At 45.9% G+C, this 20,811-nt stretch overlaps 2 protein-coding genes across 4 annotated transcripts in view; both read left to right on the top strand.

Annotated features, from left to right (window-relative positions):
* arhgef10 (Rho guanine nucleotide exchange factor (GEF) 10) overlaps window positions 1-11,619 on the top strand; it is a 44,755-nt gene extending 33,136 nt beyond the window's left edge. For all 3 annotated transcript variants that reach the window (XM_085392510.1, XM_085392509.1, XM_085392511.1), the window contains 5 exons: window positions 1,541-1,683; window positions 2,940-3,114; window positions 9,389-9,511; window positions 10,511-11,005; window positions 11,089-11,619. In XM_085392510.1, the coding sequence (XP_085248636.1) occupies window positions 1,541-1,683; window positions 2,940-3,114; window positions 9,389-9,511; window positions 10,511-10,992 (923 nt within the window). In that variant the 3' untranslated portion in view covers window positions 10,993-11,005; window positions 11,089-11,619. The remainder of the gene's footprint in view (window positions 1-1,540; window positions 1,684-2,939; window positions 3,115-9,388; window positions 9,512-10,510; window positions 11,006-11,088) is intronic.
* Window positions 11,620-11,772: 153 nt separating this feature from the next.
* kbtbd11 (kelch repeat and BTB (POZ) domain containing 11) lies at window positions 11,773-18,867 on the top strand. Its single transcript, XM_085392512.1, has 2 exons — window positions 11,773-14,397; window positions 14,938-18,867. The coding sequence occupies exon 2, from the start codon at window positions 15,029-15,031 to the stop codon at window positions 16,940-16,942; it is 1,914 nt and encodes a 637-aa protein (XP_085248638.1). The 5' UTR covers window positions 11,773-14,397; window positions 14,938-15,028; the 3' UTR covers window positions 16,943-18,867.
* The last annotated feature ends 1,944 nt before the right edge of the window (window positions 18,868-20,811 follow it).

Raw genomic sequence — 20,811 nt, 5'->3', positions numbered from 1 at the left:
AGCAAAGCCAGGCCCTCAGAGTTTGATATGTATGATTTCTACCCATCAGCAGCTCCGTCACTGTCTCAGGAACATGATGCTCGATGCTAAATCGATGACTCACCCTGCATACATTGGTGGGGAAACTGTTCCCCACACTCGTGTTGTAATGCTGCTCAAGTGCTTTGTCACGGTGACTGACTGCGCTTGTGCCTGATTAGCATTTAAATCAAACGTCCAGAGAAGCACAGAGCTTATGAGTTTATAATCTTTGATATAAACCTAAAAAAATCAAAGATTTTAAAAAGCAAACAGGTTGAAATGTTCTCGTCTTTAAAGCTGTCAGTGCTGAGCTGCTGTGCTGTGGAGTCGGCCTGGTCCAGCTGCAGTCACTTTCTGTCTGCGAGAGAGACGGAGGAAGGAGGCAGTGACTCAGCAAAGGTCACACGTCACAGACCCGTCTGTGACGTGTGCCTCCGTCACCCACTTTCTCCTGTCCACAGTGATATTTGTTAGAAGGCAAACGATGGGTTTGCTTCTGGAGCGTTCAGCGTTTGCTCGCGTGCACTCGTGCGCACACTTTGTTGTAGCTGACATTAACATGAGGAAATGCTTCATTTTAAGAAAGAAGAGCTGTGGGCAGACGCGCAGCAGAGAAGACTTACATAAGCCTGCAAGTTGGCACTGCTGTCTTTTCTTTTGCCTTTTTTCTCTCGTACGCTCACCTACACAGCGTGACTATTACAGTAACATACGCCGAGCTCCTTCGGCGGAATATCACCTTATTTCCTGAGTCTTTCTGAGGCACCCTCACCGCCTCTGAAACACCATCCCTCTCCCTTCAATAGCTGCCTTTGTGCTTCTGTTAAACAAACAATATTGGCGAGGCGGCCTCAGTCGCTTCCTGGTCTAGATTAGCCGAGGGAATGTGGAATCTGGACTGGTGGAGGCTCTCTGGATTCGCGTTCATTCGGAGGCTTTTGCATCAAATACTCTCAGACATGTTTACAAGTTCAATATTTGAATTTAGATGAAAGCAGAAGCGCTGCAGAAGTGCAAGCTGCTGATTTATGAAGCCACCGCGGGGGGTGTTTGACTGCAGCAGAGCTGGTGCTGTAGGTGCACATGTAGAACAGAGTGTGTAGGAGGTGTGTGTGGGACTCGGCGCAGCTCTGACTAATGCTCGCAGCCCATCTATATTCATAGTGAAGGATGGAGAAACCATCAATGGCCACTCTACCGGCAGGAGCAGTTACAGATGCAGACGACCTTTACAGATGACATTTATGAAGACAGACACACTATTATGGGATTGTTTATGGACTGTGCAATGTTCTTCTTAACCACTAAAAGAAGAATAGGTCTCGGTTTATGGTCCCTATGATAAATAAATAAATGTAGCTGCAATAAATCTTAAGGCAGGTCGGTCGTTTCACTTTACTTGTTGTGCAGTTTAACCGACTTCAGATGTTTAGATATTCCTCGGTGGATGTGTGCGTCCTGCGTTTGTGCGTAGCTTGTGTGGAGTGAGTTTAACTGACTGTTGCGTTGCTTCTCACAGATGGATCGTGGAACAGCGACAAGCCCAAGTTACTGAAGCTGGGAGTGCTCCCTGTGAAGGCCATGCTAGCTGTGGAGGAGCACCTCTGGGCCTCATCGGGTGGGCAGGTCTTCATCATCAGCACCCACGCACACTCTGTAGAGGTATGTCGCCCAGGCTTCTCTTACAGTAGTAACACATGTCCATCAGAAACGGGCAGATAGACTCTGTGTGGAGGAAACAAAGCTTCCTGTCTGCGTCTCTGCCCCAGCCCGCCTCGTATCGCTCTGTCATGTTTGTGGGAAATCTGAGTCGCTCTTTAGAGTCTGTGTCTCTAGAAAATAAATAAGTTAGTAGTATCTGTGCCCGCCAGTAATGAAAGAAAAACCATCATGTCTAAATGTTTAATACCGTTCCCAGTACTTTCCCTCCCGAGTCCGGGAATATGAATGGTGCTCCGTGTGTGTCCCGGTCGGATTCAGGGAATGGAAGCGCCTGCTGCGGATCCAGGAATAGTAACTTTCCTCTGACATGCACTCACTCATAATCAGTTTAGCCTCATTAAGCTCATTATGTCGGCCCACCTGCCTGCATGGCTCTCTGTTCCTCACTGCACACTTACACTTTGTCCACAGAGGTAACTAAAAGTCAGACGGAGCAGCAGAAGCACTGAGCTTCTAAAACTTTAATCATCTGATAAATATAAGATTAATCAAATCAAAACACAGAAGTCTATTTGCACGTTTCCTCATTTCCACATTTATCTAAAACACTGAATGAACTCTGCTTAGCCAAATACGAGCCTGCCCACACGGTGAGATTATGCAATCCACGCTGGTGGAATGGGTCTAGTTTATTGGTCTCTGTTCACAAAGACTCATTTAAAAAGCAAATATTTAAAACGAATTTTTTTTTTCAGCTCAATAACTGAAAGAAGGATCCAGAGTGAAGCAGACGTGCATGAAACGTATTTGTTTGCGACTGAAAGCATTTACAGCACAAATAATAACACGCCTTCGTGTGTCGGACGAATCGTTCTCTGGTGCTGTTGCGTGTAGTGAGCCTTGGTTTTGCACCTGAAGCATAATCAGGCAGAGCTCTGCATGGGTGGGCTGCTGCAGCCAGTGTGAGGCAGACTTTCTGTGGGCTGAGTGCTGCTTTCTCCACTTCATAGTCACGCAGCCAACATGTGACAGCCTGTGCACTGTAAACAACAACAGCTTTGACCTACTGAGACGTGTGAAATATATTCTCATAAAAAGCTTCTTGGCCTTTACGTCATGTAGACTGTGCTTAATTGAAATTAGTTATGGCGTCACGCGACGAATGCACGCCTGGTCTTCAGGTCTTCCCCTCGGTCTCAGTTCCAGTAAATTTGCAGTAGATAACGAGGAACTCGTGTCACCTTCTTCTCCTTCAGAGGCAGTTAGAGGCCCACCAAGATGAGGGCATGGTGGTGTCACACATGGTGGTGGCCGGGGTGGGCATATGGATTGCCTTCAGCTCTGGTTCCACGCTGCGCCTCTTCCACACCGAAACCCTAGAGCACCTGCAGGACATCAACATCGCCACACCTGTCCACAGTATACTTCCAGGTAAGACATAATCTTCACTTTGAGACTGGCAAAGCATTTCAAATCCCCACAGACTATTAAATATTACAGTGGAAGGTTTGAAATTCAACTTGTTTCATGCATATTTTTAGATACAGTATCTTGCATGATTTTGCATAACTTGGGCTCGTATTCCCCCGACTTGAGCACGGATCAGCTTTAAACTGTTTTTTAAATAATAATTTAAGTCTTATATAAAGTTAATAACTTTAACTTTTCAAGTCTATTTGGGGTTTTATTGGTGACCACCAATAAAACCTAGCTGGGACCTTCCTCTTCCATCTGTCACTATCCAATGAAAACTTGAACAGCACATGTTGCATGCAGCTAATGTGCGACACTGTGCTGCTTAAACTGCTGCTCTGCTTCTTTTCTTTGCTTTCTTCTACGCAGTGACCAGTGAATGTTACATTTTGTACTATATTCAGAGACTTTAAGAAGCCCCGCCTTGCCGCGTGGTTTGATTGTGATTCTCAGGCTCGCCACCTTTACCACAGTGAGAACTGCTCCCCGTGTGTTCAGCATCACTCGGTAATGTGAGTTTGCCTGACAAAATCTGCTGATTTCTAATCTTGTGACCATCCCATCAGATATATTTGCTCCAGCCCAGCCCAGCAGCCGCGGCCTGTGATACATGCCCCGTCACCTCGCATCACCACGCTCGGTGTCTTCCACTTATTAGCAAACATCGCTGCAGGCAGCTTCTGTTTGTGACACTCCTTTTTCCAAAAGCTCCTTAGTCTAAACAAGGAAACAGAAACCTCTCAGTTTGTCTGCTCATGGTGCCGCATAAAAACACTTTGGACTTTGTCAAGTTGATTTTAAGGCAGCTTTGTGTGTTAAAAGGAAATCCAGGCCATATCTAAACGCTTTAAAAACAAATAAAGGACCATCCTTTTAATAAGTCACACGATCGTGACGTCACATTTACATACAGCACATGGTGTATCTGTGGCTGAGCTGCTGCTTGAGCCAGTTGCTGATCCCGAACTGAAGAGTTTGCTTTGACTCGCCCCACAACTCAAACTTACAGCTAAATCCTGAGTAATCAGAATACTTTGAACTTCAACATGACCATGGCAAATACAATCAAAGGCAGCTGCTTTGACAGAAACATGATGGAGTAAATCTTTGCACTTTAGATTAAATGCAACTATGAGGGAGTGTCATGAAGAGTGGGTAGAGTTATTGTGTGGTTCCACCACAGCACTGCAGACTGAACCACTCCTTCACATGCTGTGAATCTGCAGCTTTATCATTGTGATTCCCATAAAACATAAAAAATGAAACCCTAGGTAGGGCCACAATATCTTAAGACCATAAAAATACCAAAAGAAAGCTTTATACACACACAGGTTTGTGAATGCAGACACATGCAGCGTGTTCCAGAGAACAGAAAGCGCCCTCGGCACGCTGAGATCTAATCCTGGGTGCAGTTCAAAGACCTGCAGCTGATGACCTGAGCGGTCTTAATGGTTCTAAATGAGCCGTGCTTCATGCACAGTTTGTCCACAGTTGAGCGCAGAGTTTTTATAGCAGAGCAAATATTTGTTCAGCAACTTGTATCAAAGAAAACAGGAGTTACAGTTATTGTGCGTGTGTCACAGAAACAAATGAGTTTGCATCACTCCCAACACACCTTTGAGTGAGTCTACTGTACGTGTCCTGTAGCAAGGAAGCTTTGTGACTGACGAAGGCTGTCCTTACCTTCGGTGACGTTCTGCTGCAGATGTGTTTGAGGCAGACGTTGCTGCTGATGATGTCGAGGTCAGATGAAATCATCTCTGCGTGCCGCAGTCATCAGTGACCTGCTTCTTCGACTCTTGTAATCTGCTGCGTTATGTCAGCGTGACCCAAAAACACACAGCCTCAAAGAATGATGGGAGCTGTTGTTGTGGGCTGCGAAGTCGGGATTTATCCGGTCCAATCAGAACAGTTTTCAGCCACTTTTTCCCTCCTTTGTCCTGAGAAACACCGACAGCCGCGGGCTGAAAGTTTTTTAGAAATGTTGACAGTCAGGCTTCCTTTTAGAACTGCATGTTCCACCTTTTGTGTTGTTTTTGTGAATCCACCTGTCTGCGTTTACTCCTCAGCTTCAGCATTGGTGGTGTTACTGAGCCCGTGTGCGTTTAGTCCTGGGACCTGATTTTTCTATCATGGCTAAAATGTTGTGATATTTCTCTGAACAGCATCCAACCTTGGAGTTTGCATGTTCTCCCCGTGTTCACGTGGGTTCTCCCCGGGTCCTGCAGCTTCCTCCCACAGTCCAAAGATGTGCAATTGGTGGGGTTAGGCTAACTGGAAACACTAAATTGCCCACATGTGTGAATCTGGGAGTGAATGTGAGTGCGACTGGTTGTCTCCGGTCTGTGTGTTAGCCCTGCAACAGACTGGCGACCTGTCCAGGGTGGACCCCGCCTCTCACTCTAAGACAGCTGGGATAGGCTCCAGCGACCCTGAAAAGGATGGATGGCATCCAACCTCTTCTTCCACTGACGGCGTGTTCTGTGATTAGCAGGTGATCATGCTATGTTGTAGCCAAAGTGAGCACCTGAACACACACAGCAGGAGGCAGGTACACATACAAGGATGAACTTTATTTCTGAAATGCCCAAAAGAACAAACTCGTTGAACAAACTGCAGAAATGCAATAACAAAGAACATCTGAAGTTGGCACGAAACCTTCACGAAGACAAATCGTGACACAAAGAAAAATACACAAATGACACAACAAGCCAATCAAAGGAGTAAAAACTGAGATGGAGAAAGTTGGTGAGTGACTGCTGTGAAACATACAGCTGTGACACCGTCCACAGTTACTCTGTGCTGCGCTGCGTAACTGCATTTCTGCTCCATCATACTTCAGACAGAAATCAAAGCAGCTCACTGAAAACACTGAACTTAGAAAAACAAAGTGTACTCAAGGAAATCCCTAATCACAAATAACATTATCAGAGTGAGAGCCCCCCCTCACATTCAGTGTTAGGAGTGCTCATTATCTAACAGATGTAAATAATAAAAGCAGCCTGCTTCTGGACCTCACTATCCATATTAGCTAATGGAAGCCATGAAACCACAGAGGAAGCTGGTTGTGGGACAGACGGCAGCACATAAGCGCTTTCATCCTCTGGGCCTCGCCATTAAGAGCCGACTTCCTCTGATAAAAACCCGAGTCTCTGGCCTGTCAGCGAGCATTCAAATCGAGCTCTGCCGGCTTGTGTGGTCGCGACGTCCTTTTAATAAAGCAGTCACACGGAGGAGTTCACCTGTACTCCACTCTGTGTTTCGTGGCAGCATTTATCCCTGCAGGCTGCTGCTGGAGGACGGAGTGAAACCAAGAAATGTGCCGTTTCTGCACAAACTCTATTTGGAACGGTCAGCACGACGGCCGTCGATATTTTTAGACCGAGCGCTCGTTCAGCTGCAATTCTGTCCATCCTGTAATGTTTATTTACAGAGTCATCATAATGATATCAGCTTATCAGAAAGCAGGAAGTTCATTTTACTGTGAAAGGTCCTAATGCAATTTGGGCTTTTCTGCAGCTCAGAACGCAGGAGTGGAGATGGAATCGGGGCTGACTCGATCAAAGGAGCAGTGTTGAAAGTAGGACTTGCTCTAGGTGGGGTTATTCTCCTCATGTTCAAGCATGTTGGAGCAATTCTGCTGAGTCCCATCTTTGAACGGGAGCTCTTTACGCACCTCTGGCTAATGCGCTGTAATTGCATCATCATTTTCCCTGTAACGTATACTGTAGCTCGTGTTTCTGAAAGAGATTTAAGGTAAGTAGTGGTAGTTTCCACACTGGGAAGCCTGCTCGAGTTTTATTCTGGATATTTTCATTTCAATGAGACAGATGAGAGGAGACGCTGCTGGACATAAAGTTTCTCTATAAAACCGTCTGAATATTGGACGAAGTCGGGTTCAGAATCCAGAATTTTCCTGTCAGCAGCCGTAAAATTTCAATTTTTTCTGTTATTTTCATAAACAAAGCGTTCCGTGAACTCTGATATATGTAAATGTTCCCTGTAGGAAAATTTCCCAGCTAATCGCTCGCATGGAGGCAATTATTTGTTATATTGCACGTTTTCTGAATTCTGTTTTTTCTTTTTTCATTACAGAAGTCAAATCCTAAAATCTACACTGCATGAACAAAAACCTGTTTTTGCCTGTCATGTCTCCCTGATCTGCTCGGGATTAAACATGTGAGCGGGCAGCTCGGTGCAGAGCTGCACCTCTTAAGTAAACTGGAATGTGAGAAGTAAAAAAGTGAAGGAAATATGGAAAAACCCAGTGAGAAGAGTGAATGGAGTTAGTGCTTGGTGAAAATGAGAGTAATATTTTTAGTAAACGTATCAAAGGGTGGTACTCCATCATGGGAGCAGGCTGCCTGTGATGATGTCTCAGAGGATGGTGGCGACTGGTTGGCTGCCGAGCTGAGGGACTAGCCTGCCTTTGTCTGCCGCTCGGTGACCTAAATAGGCAGCCATGCGTGGCCTATTGGCAGGCAAACATGGGGGGGGGTAAATAACACCTTCAGTTCTTCTCGTTTGTGTGCCACTGTTTTTTTTGTTTTGTTTGTTTTGCACAAACTGCTGAATAAAGACGCACATTTCAGATCTGAAAGGCCCGAGTGGACAGGAGAAAACTGTGCAGCTGAACATGAAACAGCTCCTGTTATAACTTGTCTTAATCTGTTCTTCTCTTTGGCAGGATGCTAGACTAGCACTGAAATTAAGGGATTATTTGTGTTGATAAGCTGTAAATGATAACATGTGTGTCCCACATTACCTTCTAGCTAATGGTTTGTGGCCATTTTTAAGCCTTTCTATCATCACGTCCTTTGAATGTCTCTGCCAATAGAGAGAAACTGTAATTATGACTTCTCGTTTAGATTCACCACAGGTCTAAAATTAATGTCTCCAGATCTTTGGCTAACAATCACAGACCTACAGACTGATGACTGCAGGTATGAATCAGACCAAACCTGCCTTCAGCATTTCAGGGTGCGCGATAGAAGAAGTTGACGCTGCTGTTACTCACAATGTGCTGATCGGAGTTCTTTCCAGGCTGAAAGGCTGATGCAGGGTGTTTTTGCAGTGTTTGGGATTTACTCCGGCGTCCTGCTGCTGGTTGTCAAGACTAAGTGGCGATCAAAGAAGTGCTCTGGTGAAGGATGAAGGCCAAAGCCTGGTCGTGTTGCCGTTCACTCCGGGTTTATTTTAGTTCACCCTCTGGGTGGGGAACTCCAAATATTATGAAAGAAGGAAGTTGAGCAAGACCCCCAACCGGCAGTCTGCGTGCTTCTGCTAACTCTGGACTCTCATTAGAAGCACATGTGGTAAGACGCAGGCCCAGTACCTGCCCGCATATCTGGCAGGATTCCGGGAAGTGTGGCAGCGTGGAGCGTGCGCCTCATGCGAGGGGTCAGCTCTAGTGGGGAGGGTCAGGCAGATAGACTGGCAGTAATTTTGGCTAAAGGCCCGAGAGGATTACTTTGAGGGAGGAAATTCAAGTCAAGCTGTTGCAGCAGTAATGACTCACGACAGTCTCGCCGCCCACATAGCAGGACTGGAAGAGTGTTTTTACAAAACCCCCAGATCCTTATTACAGTCATAAAAAATATGATAAATATGTCTGACTGCATTCACGGCACCAAGTGGAGATGTTCTGAGATGAGTTCCAGGTTCCACGTAATAAGTCACTTAACAAAGGCGGTGAATTTATTGCTGCTGAAAGGTTAACCGAACAATCGCAGCTTTTAGCCTGCAAAGTGGCCTCACAGCGATGTCTGTGACCGCAGGAAAGGTCGGCTCAGATTGTTCTATTGTAACCGCCCGAAGTTTTCTGAATAGAGGCAGAGCTCCTTCGCTAATTGCTGCATTACGCCTCACTCCTTCTGTTACGTAACACTTTTGTGTTTGTTTGTTTGACTCAAAGCGACTATAATAGTTCACTTACTCTGTTCAAATACTTGAAAAGAGCTGCTTTTATTTAGGCTCCTCTCTACGTTGCCCTGGAGACAAGTGAGCGTTGAACATGATGGCTGCAGAGATTTTGCCTCGTACCTCCCTCCCTGCTTTGCACTGTGGTTTGTTGTTATGCAGCCTGGTAAAGTGACCCTGTGACTGTGCGCTCGGTGTGGGAGGATGCGTTTGCTAAGCTGCGTCTCATTATAAACACCTATCTGTGGTTTTACTCCAGAAAGCATTCATTCATTTAGGTGTGACTAAACTGATGTTTCTGCCTTTTCTGTAGGGAACCAGAGAGTGTCGGTGAGCAGTCTGCTGGTTTGTCATGGTCTGCTGCTGGTAGGGACCAACCTGGGAGTGACTGTAGCGCTCTCTGTCCCCAGGCTGCAGGGCATCCCTAAAGTAACAGGTAACACTCTAACATCACTGCATGGTGGGTGTATGTGGGCAGCTGTTTGGACCTGTAGTGCACTGACTACAAAAGTTACATTGTGCAACTTTTGTCCTCATTTCTGCTGTGAGACATTAAAGGTGCAGTAATAGACCAACACTATAGTCCCAAAATGATTCAGTCAACCATTCAAGTTACTGAATTCAGGTGTTCCAGTCAATTCAATGGCACAGGTGTATAATCCAGTCATGAACTTTCCTCACCACTAAATGTTCCAGAGTCAGCTGTTAGTGGGATTATAGCAGACCTCCGAAGTTCATGTGGCCTTCATATTAGCTCAGGAACAGTGTTTCCATGGTGACCAAGACTTACATCACCAAGCGCAATGAAAGCATCGGATGCAGTGGAGTAAAGCACCGGATTCTAGAGCAGAGGAGACGTTTTCTCAAAGTGACGAATCACGCTTCTCCATCTGACAATCCAGTCTGTGTTTGAGGGTTGCCAGGGCAACGGTACTCATCTGACTGCACTGTGCCAAGTGTAAAGTTTGGTGGTGGTGGGGGGGTTTCTAGCAGTGGGGCTCTGCCCCTTCGATCCAGTGAAAGGAACCCTTAATGCTTCAGCATACAAAGACACTTTGGACAACTGCATCCTCCCAACTTTGTGGGAGCAGTTTGGGGATGGCACGACTGCACACCAGTGCACAAAACGAGGTCCATAAAGACATGGACGAGTTTGGTGTGGATGAACTTGACTGGGCCCACACAGGGTCCTGATAGAACGACTTTGGGATGAATTAGAAATTTTAAAAAATCCCATAAACACTCCCCAACCTTGTGGAAAGCCTTCCTAGAAGAGTTGAAGCTGTTACAGCTACAAAGGTTGGTTTGACATCACATTTAGAACGGGGTGTCACTCAGGTTCATAGTGTACTGTGGAGTGTACCTGCATCTATGATAAACAACATGTCCAGGTTCAAGTCTGAGATTAACTTTGAATGTTCGTGCCCGTTCTTAGGTCGGGGCATGGTGTCCTTACATGCTCACAGCGGACCGGTGAAGTTCCTCACCGCCGCCGCTGCAGTGTGTAACCAGCCGTCAGGCCCACTGCAGCCTGCAGAGTCAAAGGATGTGGAGAGCACCCAGCCTCCATCAGACTCAGCCCCGACCCCCTCGCAGGGACGAGGGGTGTGGCTGGGAGAGGCGGGCTGCACTGCCATGGCTCTCCAGGACTCCCTGTCCTCCTCGTCCTGTGGCTCGCTGGCTCCATCCCAGGGTTCGTTGGAGCACGGGCCTGAGGACGGGGCCCTTTATGATGTGCTCCACGACCCGGCCCATCACCAGAGAGGCCGCCGCTCAAGTAAGGTGGATGTCAGCTCTCTCTTGGTGGTCTCTGGAGGTCTGGGACACCGCAGGGTCAACAAGAAGACCAAGCAGTCTCGCCATGAGGACACCACCTCTACCATCATGATCTGGCAGATCCCCTTACTCAACATGTGACTCCAGCACCAAGGTGGGAGGTTAGCATTAGTCATCAGCAGGTAATGTCTACATGAAGTATAGAAAACCTTACATGTACCTTTTTGTTTTCCTCAGGTGAATCCAGAAGTGCTGCACACAACAAGGTCTACTGTTAACACTTGACAGAATATTTGGGATCAATCAAAGCAACTAAGTGTCTTATTTAAACTGGAACGGGACAAAGATCCGAAAAACCAGGAGGAAATGACAGCTACCGAAGGTCGTACTGAGGACGGACCTGTAACAGAAACAGTCGAGTGTTGGACGTTGCTCTGTAACCTAGCTAACACATTTCAGTGCTCTCCAGTGTTTCAGGTCCAACGTCTGGATCTGCAGTATTTAAATCAGTGTTGAAAAGAAATTAGGAGATAACAAGCGGCGGTCCAGACTGCTTGAAGACGCGCGAGGTATCTGCTGTCACGTGAACGTTTGTTGTAAGGTTAGAGCTGGTGTGTGTGTGTGTGTGTGTGTGTGTGTGTGTGTGTGTGTGTGTGTGTGTGTGTGTGTGTGTGTGTGTGTGTCCTTATGGAAACGATTTCCTCTTGTACCATCTCTGATGCTCAGACTATTATGTTAACAGAGAAAAGGGATTTTTAAAAAGGTAAACTTCAGATGAATAAAGAGTTTGTGAAGGCCTGATGAGGATCCCTGCTGGCCAGGTTTCTGTTCTTAAAGGGAGGAAAGACTTGCTGCCAACACCACAGATTTTCTTCTTTTTGTTTTTTACCCTAATTCACTTTTTTCTGGCATAACAATGTTTTAAGAAAATATATATAAAAGATTTATACTTTTCTCGTGCCTTTTATGTAATTATGTTTATTAACAAATCTATAAACGTTGTTTTATTGAGTAAACTTTTTTCCTTTGAAGTTTAGTGGAGATTTGTCACTTGTTCAGGTTTACAGAGGAGCACACTAACACACAGGCGGTCACATGGTGGTGAAGACATACAGTGTGCGAGACGACTCGGAGACGATCAGAGGGCCAAAGGGTGTCAGCGTGCCTCTGTGCTCGACTCTAACCTTGCACTGCGCTGTGATTGTGTGCAGCTATCGGTACATGCCAGGACTAGCAATGTGCCTGAGGGGCGGCAGGAACTGAGCCTGATGCAGCTCTTCCGGGATTTCTCCTGCTGCGGAGCAGAGAGGGTCAAGGCACTTTCTCTCATAACGCCCACGTCCACCATTGCACAACCAGGTTTCACTATGAGTTCTAACAAAAATAGACATTTGGACATGTTCCCACAATCCTCAGCAGCCCGGCCTGATTGCTAATACTGATCTGAGTTTTCTGGGTAGTATCTTATATGCTGCACCTACAGAATGTTGCATTAACTAGAAGTCAAACACAGATGATCTCATTGTAAGTAACCCAGTTATCAGGCTGTCTGACAGCTCTGCAACGGGAAGTCTTTTGTTTTCCGTCTGACCCTGAGGTTTCCATGGAGACGCTCATTTCATGTGCTTGTATCAGTCCTCGGCGAGGCTTTGTTCTGAAAATATCTGGCATTAAAACTCCCAGCTGAATGCCCTCTAATCTCACAGGGTTGATATTTGTTTGATGCCCTCGCCGTGGCTTCCCTCTATTTTTATATCTGAAGGTCAGTTGTTAAGACATGCAGCCTCTGTGGAGGAGAGGTCACAGACCCACGCTGCTGCTGCTCTGTGAGGCTGTCTTCTTTTAAACAAAAACATGAAATATTATACGGTTTGACTAAAAAGACCTTTATATATATATGAGCAAAGATGGAAGATATTCAAAGAATACTGTAACAGTGCAGTGCTTTAGCGACCAATATAAAAGCCCGTTCAGGAAGAAGTAAATGCTCCTTTCTCCATGTTAAAAGCTTGTAACTGAAACATCTTCAAACACAGTTATCTCTGAGTCTTTTCCTCGCAGTATGAAGCACCTTGAGATCAGTTGTAAACTGTGTTACATAAATGTAATGGGACTGAACTGATCTGACAGAGCTCTGTCATTTTGTATAGATGAGCTCAGAGAGCATGGCTCATTCACCTGCCTGTATATGTTCTGCCACGTGCACACTGCAGGGTTTGAGTGGGAACATAATGAGAAGTCGGGAATTAATCAAGCTGAACATTCAAACGCTGAAATTCATCTTTCTGTTCAGGATTGCAAATGAATAACTGTAGTTATCAATAAATATAAAGCAATAATTATGTTCTAGCATTAAAAATATCATTTTGATTAGAGAGCTTGTGCATACTGGTGGATTAGCCCAAACAGAAACATGAGACATGACTTTGGTAATTACCAGTGCTGTTGATTCGGGGCAGATGTGGCATAAACACAGTGTAAGAAATCTGTACTGTACTGTATCTCATGCAGCGAAAGCCTCTTGGATTTGTTTTCACATTTTTTGATGTTAGCGGTCATTCCGTTGACAGGTTGGTGAATGCTTTGAATATATTTTCAGTGTTTTAGTTTTAAAGACGCTCAGCTGTGAGCTGCATCTCTGATGTGGAATGATGCCATGCTTTGGCTACCCGGGATGAGCCCAGCCATCCAGGACCTCTACGGGCTTTTTCCTCCATACGTCTTAGTGTGGGGACGTCACGGCTGACCCTCTGCAGGTTGTACCCACTGTCACAAAGTTTTCGCAGATCTCATTATTTCTGTATTATCACATATGAATTATACCGAAGCTGTCTTTTTAGTAGGGGTGTGTGTGTGTGTGTGTGTGTGTGTGTGTGTGTGTGTGTGTGTGTGTGTGTGTGTGTGTGTAATGCTTATATGAGCTTACAGATGTTACATGCACATGGACTTATATTTGACCCCCCGCGGTCCCCCCTCACACGGATCATGTGCAGGAATGCTGTGTCCAGCGCGCGCGCACAGCAGATGGAGGCACGCGCCGTTGAGTGTGGGGTTAACGCCGACCGATGAGGGCGTGGTCTGGGTCAATAATAACCACCTCGCTCCAGCCAGCTGTTCCTCAAATAAATAAAGACAACAAAAATCAACATCCGGAGTGCTCGTGGAGGTGGGAGCCTATCACTGCGGTCCTCTGCTCCAGCTTGGACGCGCGCATCGGCTCTCCGCACTTTCCACCGGAGGAAATTACACGTCCACGGCTGATCTGAAGGAGGTGTGACTTGAGATGACTGTTTGATCGTCCCCCTGCCTCGCCTCCGCCGCGGAGCTCCGGCACATTTTACAGGATGAGCGGATGAAACGGCAGCCCGGAGTGTCCGGAGGTAGAAATAAAGGTGACCGTGAATCGGAATCGACCGTGAGGTGAACTCGTCCCGGGGAGCTCAGGCTCGCAGCTTCATCGGGACTGTCTTACGTAACTGAGCTTTGTGCAGGGACGAGCAGGGAAAGCGCTGGTGTCGAGCTGTTGATCACAGCCAGAAAACGAAGGTAGGTCGCAGTTTACCGAGAACGCGCAAAAATCCATGCTTTGATTTCACATTGTGTTGCAATTACACGAAAACGCTTTAAATCCGACTCAGTTCTAATGAATGAGCAGCTATGGCTCGTTCGAGCGACGTTATCCTTGAAGGAAACAAACAGGAGTTTTGGACACAATTCCAAAAATCAACGTTTTCCTTCCTATTAAACATTATTCCATCGGAGTGCCACCATATGCGCATGCGTTCTGCATGTGTACAGATTACCACATAGAGAGGACAGGGTGATTATTGCAGTGGGCAGTTTGCAGAAGCTGCATGTCGGGATTACTTGTGTTTCTTTGTTGAGCTGCAGATGTTGCTCAAAGGCTGTGCGTGATGGCAAATCATTACTGGCAGCAAAAGTCTTTTTCCTTCAAATGTTTTCAAGATATTAGAGAAAGGGCGCCCCTTAGAGAGCGAGAAAGTCTTTGCAGCTTCCAGACGGGTTCTTTTTGTTCTAGTCCACTGGATGTTGATTGAATTCCCTCTTTGTTTTCTCCAACTGTAGGTGAAGAGAGAGGAATCCCCTCACAGCTTTGTCCGTCCGCTCAGCATGATCAGTGAGAACGCCGTCTCCCATCACCAGTGAGTACATTGAGATGACTGAGGGCCACAGGCAGGGAGGAGGGGCTGTCACTGTGGAGGCTGATGCCATTCTCCACACGGCGAACTCGGACTTTATCACGCTTACTGACAAAAACAGGAATTTATGTCCAGGGTTCGTCCAGGGATTCCTGCAAGATGAGCCCGGCTTCAGCCCTCCTCCAGGGTTTGAAAAGGAATACCTGCTGGATGGAAGCCTGATGGAGAATAACCACACTGATAACCAGAAAGGTGGCAGCTCGTACATCTCGAGTGCTGATCGGTTTTACCTTTCAGGTGACAAGGAAAGTCCAGAAGCCCCACCTCACACTGGCTCCAATCACATTGCTGGCATGCAGCAAAACTGTGCAGGTGGCGAAATCCCCAACGGCGCCCGAGCTAAAGTGTCCTACAGTGCAGATTCCTCCATACACCTGCCCAGCCAGGCCCAACAGGAAGCCGATCAGCCGGCTCTAAAATCAATCCTGGCGCACAGGGACGGCAGCCAGGAAGCTGGAAACACACAGCCCCACAGTGAGCCCGACTTAGTCATAGAGGTAGGTGGGCAGACGATCAACGCTCACAGGTCTGTCCTAGCTGAGAAGAGTGACTACTTCAAAGCACGGCTGTCACGCAACATCCTGAAAGTGAAGGGTATCAGTTATAAGACTTTGTCCACGTTGATAGACTATGTGTACACTTCAAACATCAGTGTTAGCAAAGACAATGTAGTCGATGTCATCACGGGGGCTAAAATCCTGCAGATCCCCTGTGCCGTCCAGGCAGCTATGGACTCCATGTCTGAACAAATCACGGCGGAGAACTGCTACGAGATCCTCACCATCGCCAAGAAGCAGCGGCTGAGTGAACTGAAGGAGACCGCCTACGGATTCATGAGCGACAACTTCCTCCAGGTCCTCAAAGACCCCGCCGCGTACGGGCGTTTGACGGGATCCGAGAGGGATCTGATTCTGAAGAAGAGAATGGAGGGGAGGAAGACTCTGATGGTTGCAGAGATAAACGACGTGTTCGACAGAGTTGGGAGCCGGCCGCCGAGTCGCTGTGGCAGCCGGCCACAGAGCCCCTTGTCGGTGGGGTCTTTGGAGGAGAACCATATGATTTACCACTTTAACGAGACAGCAAATGACTGGAGACCTTTGACTGCCATGCCCGAGGACGTAAATACTAAAGGCTGTGGGATCTGCACCATGTATAACTACCTGTTTGTGGCCGGGGGAATAAAGGGCTACGGGGACAAAGGCAAGGTTTCAGACAAGGTCTTCTGTTACAACCCTATAACCAACCGCTGGGCCGAGGTCAGACCTCTGAACCAGGCCCGTGCCCAGCTAAAGCTCCTATCTATGGATGGCTATCTGTATGCCATTGGAGGGGAATGTTTGTTTACGGTGGAAAAGTACGACCCTCGAATGGACCGCTGGACGACAGTAGCCCCCTTGCCCAAGGGAGCCTTTGCAGTGGCCCACGAGGCGACCACCTGCAGTGGAGAAATTTACGTATCGGGCGGCTCTCTTTTCTACCGCCTCCTCAAGTACGACCCTAAGAGAGACGAGTGGCAGGAGTGCCCCTACAACAACAGCAGGAAGAAGTCCACCGACATGGTGGCGCTGAAAAGCTTCATCTACCGCTTTGACGTCAGCCGCGAGCAGGGGATCAACGTCTTCAAGTACAACACCATCGTGAAAATGTGGCACGACTGCATGTCGCAGAGGCTCGGGAGTCACTTACCCTTCAGGTGTGCCGTCATCGGGAACTGCATCTACTGCGTGAACAAAAGCCAGACTCTCCAGTTTGTAGTGGAGGAGGAGAACGCCTACTTTGTTGAGGAGACGCTGAGGGCACCTCTGGAGGCGAAAGGCGTTCTTTTTCCGTTTGTTCTCACTTTGCCCGAAAAGCCTGAAAGAGTTGCGTAGCGTGTCTGTGCGTGTGTTTGTGTGTGTGTGTGTGTGAGAGAGAGAGAGAGAGAATAACACAATAAATGTGTCATAGTAAGCCTGCAATAAGCAGAAGACCTTATGTACACTCTTCAATGTCAGCTTCCTATCTCAGTGTCTCATTGCCTGCTTGCAATCGAATGTGTGTATTTGCATGGCGCAGTAATGCATCTGCAGGGTCGAGCCTTAAAAACAAACCTTTTTTTTAATGTTGAACGAATGCAACGATATTAGTTTCTGCAGATAATGACACGATGAAAGTGATTAATTTGTGCGCTAATATTTTGTTTGGTGACTTTTTTGTAGTTTTAGATATTACTGTATTAACTAGCTGACCTGTGACTGGTAACATAAGCGAGTGTTTTATTGATGGAAGCTGGAAGCTGTTCTAGTGCGCTTTATGAACGACACACACAGGTTCTATGCAACGAGTGCTTCTGCTGTAATGCTGTTTGTAGTTATTGTGAGTGGAATCTGGAAGAAGTGTAGTTCTCTTCAAACACCAAGTTTTCGAAACCACCCCAATAAGGTCCCCGCCACACTAAAGCTAAAGCTTTATATTTATAAATCAGAAATTGAAGCCATTATGATCAAATATGTATAAATTACATGTATCTATTTTGCATATGGTGCATACTCTACATTTAGCCAAAGATAACTACCCCGTCAGGCTCTATTAAAACCAACACACTAACTTTTCTTTTTTTGTTTTTCTTTTTTTTTTTTAAGGATTTCACTACTTTTGTCACTACAGGAAAAACCTAAAGCAATAGCATTCCTGCACAGCACACAGGCCTGTGGTTTGCTGCTCACAGGCAGGTTCAGGAAAGTTTAAGGATGCAGGTTACTCCCCGTGCACAAAGACCCTCTGCTACAGGTTTGTATTCACATGCCAGCTGATTACTTTAATTCATGCTTAGCTTTCAGGTCAAAGGTCAGATCTGACACTACATTGCCTTCAGTCAGTCTAGTAAAAAGGAGATCCTGATGATTCTGCACCAACGCTAATAAGCCATGTTGTTCTTGCATCTGTGCACGTGAATACACACGCTACTCTTCTTTTGGACATTTTACAGCATTCGTGGTTGCTTCAGTAACACAGTGGGTGTTTTGTACGGAAGCTAGTGCTGATATATTCCTAAAATCGAACTGCTTTTGATAATGTTTGTAGAAGTGTCTCTGAGCAATCAGTGCGACTCAGACAAAAATGGATGTGGTCTTGATATTTGGACGGCTGGAACCTGTAGATTTTGTGAATTTATGTGGGGCGTTTGGTAGTTAGAATCTGCTGCTGTGATGATCGGTGAATTAATGCAACACAAGGCAACGGCTTCCTGTTCATGGCATTTGGAGTGGGCTGAGAAACGAGCTGTGGGATAATGTATATCAGAACTAAGTGCTTCAAATAAAATATTTTATGTCTGAAACTGATCTGGTGTTTTGAATATGTTTCTGTGGTGATGGGGAAGGGCGCCAGCCTTCTGGTTAATCTGCCATGGAGCTACACTGCCATCTTGTGGACACTGCTGTAATAGCACCAAATCTATGACCTTTGGAGCAGTGGTGGGGAACAGTTCTGCAGGTTTTAGATAAAACCATGGTCAACACAAATTGGATTAGTTCATTACCAGGCCTCTGGAGAACTTGAAGATATGTTGAGGAGGTCATTTAACCATTTGAATCAGCTGTGTTGGATCAAGGACTCATCTAAAACCCCCACCCCGGCCTTACAGGAAACCCTGTGTTATTATTTTAGGCTTATATAAATGTATCTAAATTTCCATCACCTTCAGATTTCATCATAATTCAGTTATTACTGAACGACCTACAAACTTAATTCTCAATATAACAGGAAGTGTTGAATATATTTATGACAATTTACCATCTTTTTATATTATTAAACCTTATCAAGAGTTTTTCCATGTTAATATTGTTATTAAACAAAGCAACAGTGATATGCCTGTTTGTATTCACGAGTATTAAAAAAACACTGATGCAGTGTGTGTATAATTTTAATGTCATATAAATAATCTGTGGTCAGGATCCAGTTTAAATTTTCTGACTTGTTTTTAAGAGTCTCCACAGTTTGGTTCTCCTTTACCTGACAACCCGACGATCCTACCCGAGCCTGAGGTCTGCGAACTGGCTGCTCTTAGATATTTGTAGATCCGGGCTTGAAAGCAGAGGTGATCGAGCCTTTTCAGTGGTGGCTCCCAATCTTACCTGTTCACATCAGAGCCCTCCAGTCTTTCACTCACTTTAAAACACTAGCTGAGTGTTATTATGCAAACGTAGTCTTTAAAATTGTTTTATTTGAGTTTTATTGTTGATGTAATGACAGTTATATATAGTGTATATTTGCTAGTGTATATTTTGGTCAACATAGGTTATTTAAAATGCGCTACAGAAATAACTCTGACTGGACTCGACTTACAGGACACATAGAATTTGCTTCTGTGGTTTGGGGGGTTTTGTCAAAGTTGATGAAATTACGAATCCAGAAAAGTACCAGCAGATTGTGATCCACCATGCAGGTAACCCCTGCACAGCATAGCAATGATCCCAAACACACTGCTGATGCAATAAAAACATTGCCGAACAGGAAAACACGGAATGGAAAAGCAGTGTACATCCAGAGAGGAGCTTGAGATTATCCTTCAAGAAGTCCGGGGAGCTATTCGAGATGACTGCTTAAAGAAATCTACCTAAGATGGTTCAGGCTGCGCTGAAGAATAAAGGTGGTCATAGAATATTTCAAAGCTGTTAGAAATGCAGAAACGTCATGCATGTTTTCCCATGTTTCACTAAATCACTGCAACTATTTCAGATTTTTCTACCAAAATGTGAAGAAACGAGGGATGACTGAAGACTTCTCCACATCACTGAAACCATAAGAGCAATTAAAAATTAAATAATAAAAAATAACAGGAAGAGGAAATGCCTCTACGTGGTGGGAACAACCCGAATGAGCTGATGATAATTTACCAACTGCTCGCAGCAGATGGCCCCGCCCCTTCCTGAGCCTGGTTCTGCTGGAGGTTTCTTCCTGTTAAAGGTTTTTCCTTCCCACTGTCACCAAAATGCTTGCTCATAGGGGGTCATCTGATTGTTGGGTTTTTCTGTGTGTATTATTGTAGGGTCGACCTTACAGTATAAAGCGCCTTGAGGTGACTGTTGTTGTGATTTGGCGCTGTGTAAATAAAACTGAATTGAATAAAACATTTTACTCGTGAAATGAGGGGACATTTTATCATTCTACATAAAATATTATGAAACAGATGAAATACAATACAGTACACATATACTGCATCAATAAACACAGCTTACAAGTTACAGTGTACTGTGGTCCACTTAAAACTCCAAACAGCACCAGCATGTGGACATGTGCTGAGAAAAGCTCAAATCAAAATCCAATTATCTGGTACATTTATAGATATACCAATGCATGTCTGGAGGTGTGTCTCCTGTGCCCAGCCTGTCCCTGTAGATCAGGAGTGGGGACCTCCAGGCCTCGTGGACCGGTGTCCTGCAGGTTTTAGATCTCACCCTGGATCAGCACACCTGGCACAAATGATCAGTTCATTAGCAGGCCTCTGGAGAACTTCAAGACATGTTGAGGAGGTCATTTAGCACTTTAAATCAGCTGTGCTGGATCAAGGACACATCTAAAACCTGCCAGACACCAGCCTTCAAGGCCTGGAGTCCACCTGCTGTAGGGCCTGGTTCCATTGGAAGTCTTATCCTGCTGAAATGGAGTTCTTCCTCGCCGATATCGCCAGTTGCTGCTCGTGTTTTTGTTGTGTCAGAGCAACCTGTAACGTGGTTTAAGAGCATGAACCAAAGGACGT

Source organism: Rhamphochromis longiceps, linkage group LG19 (assembly GCF_057381845.1).
Source record: "Rhamphochromis longiceps isolate RC_006_pf linkage group LG19, R_longiceps_female_GT1.1, whole genome shotgun sequence".
Classification (NCBI taxonomy): domain Eukaryota; kingdom Metazoa; phylum Chordata; class Actinopteri; order Cichliformes; family Cichlidae; genus Rhamphochromis; species Rhamphochromis longiceps.
The sequence above is the reverse complement of the archived record's forward strand: the minus strand, read 5'-3'. Positions and strand labels throughout refer to the sequence as shown.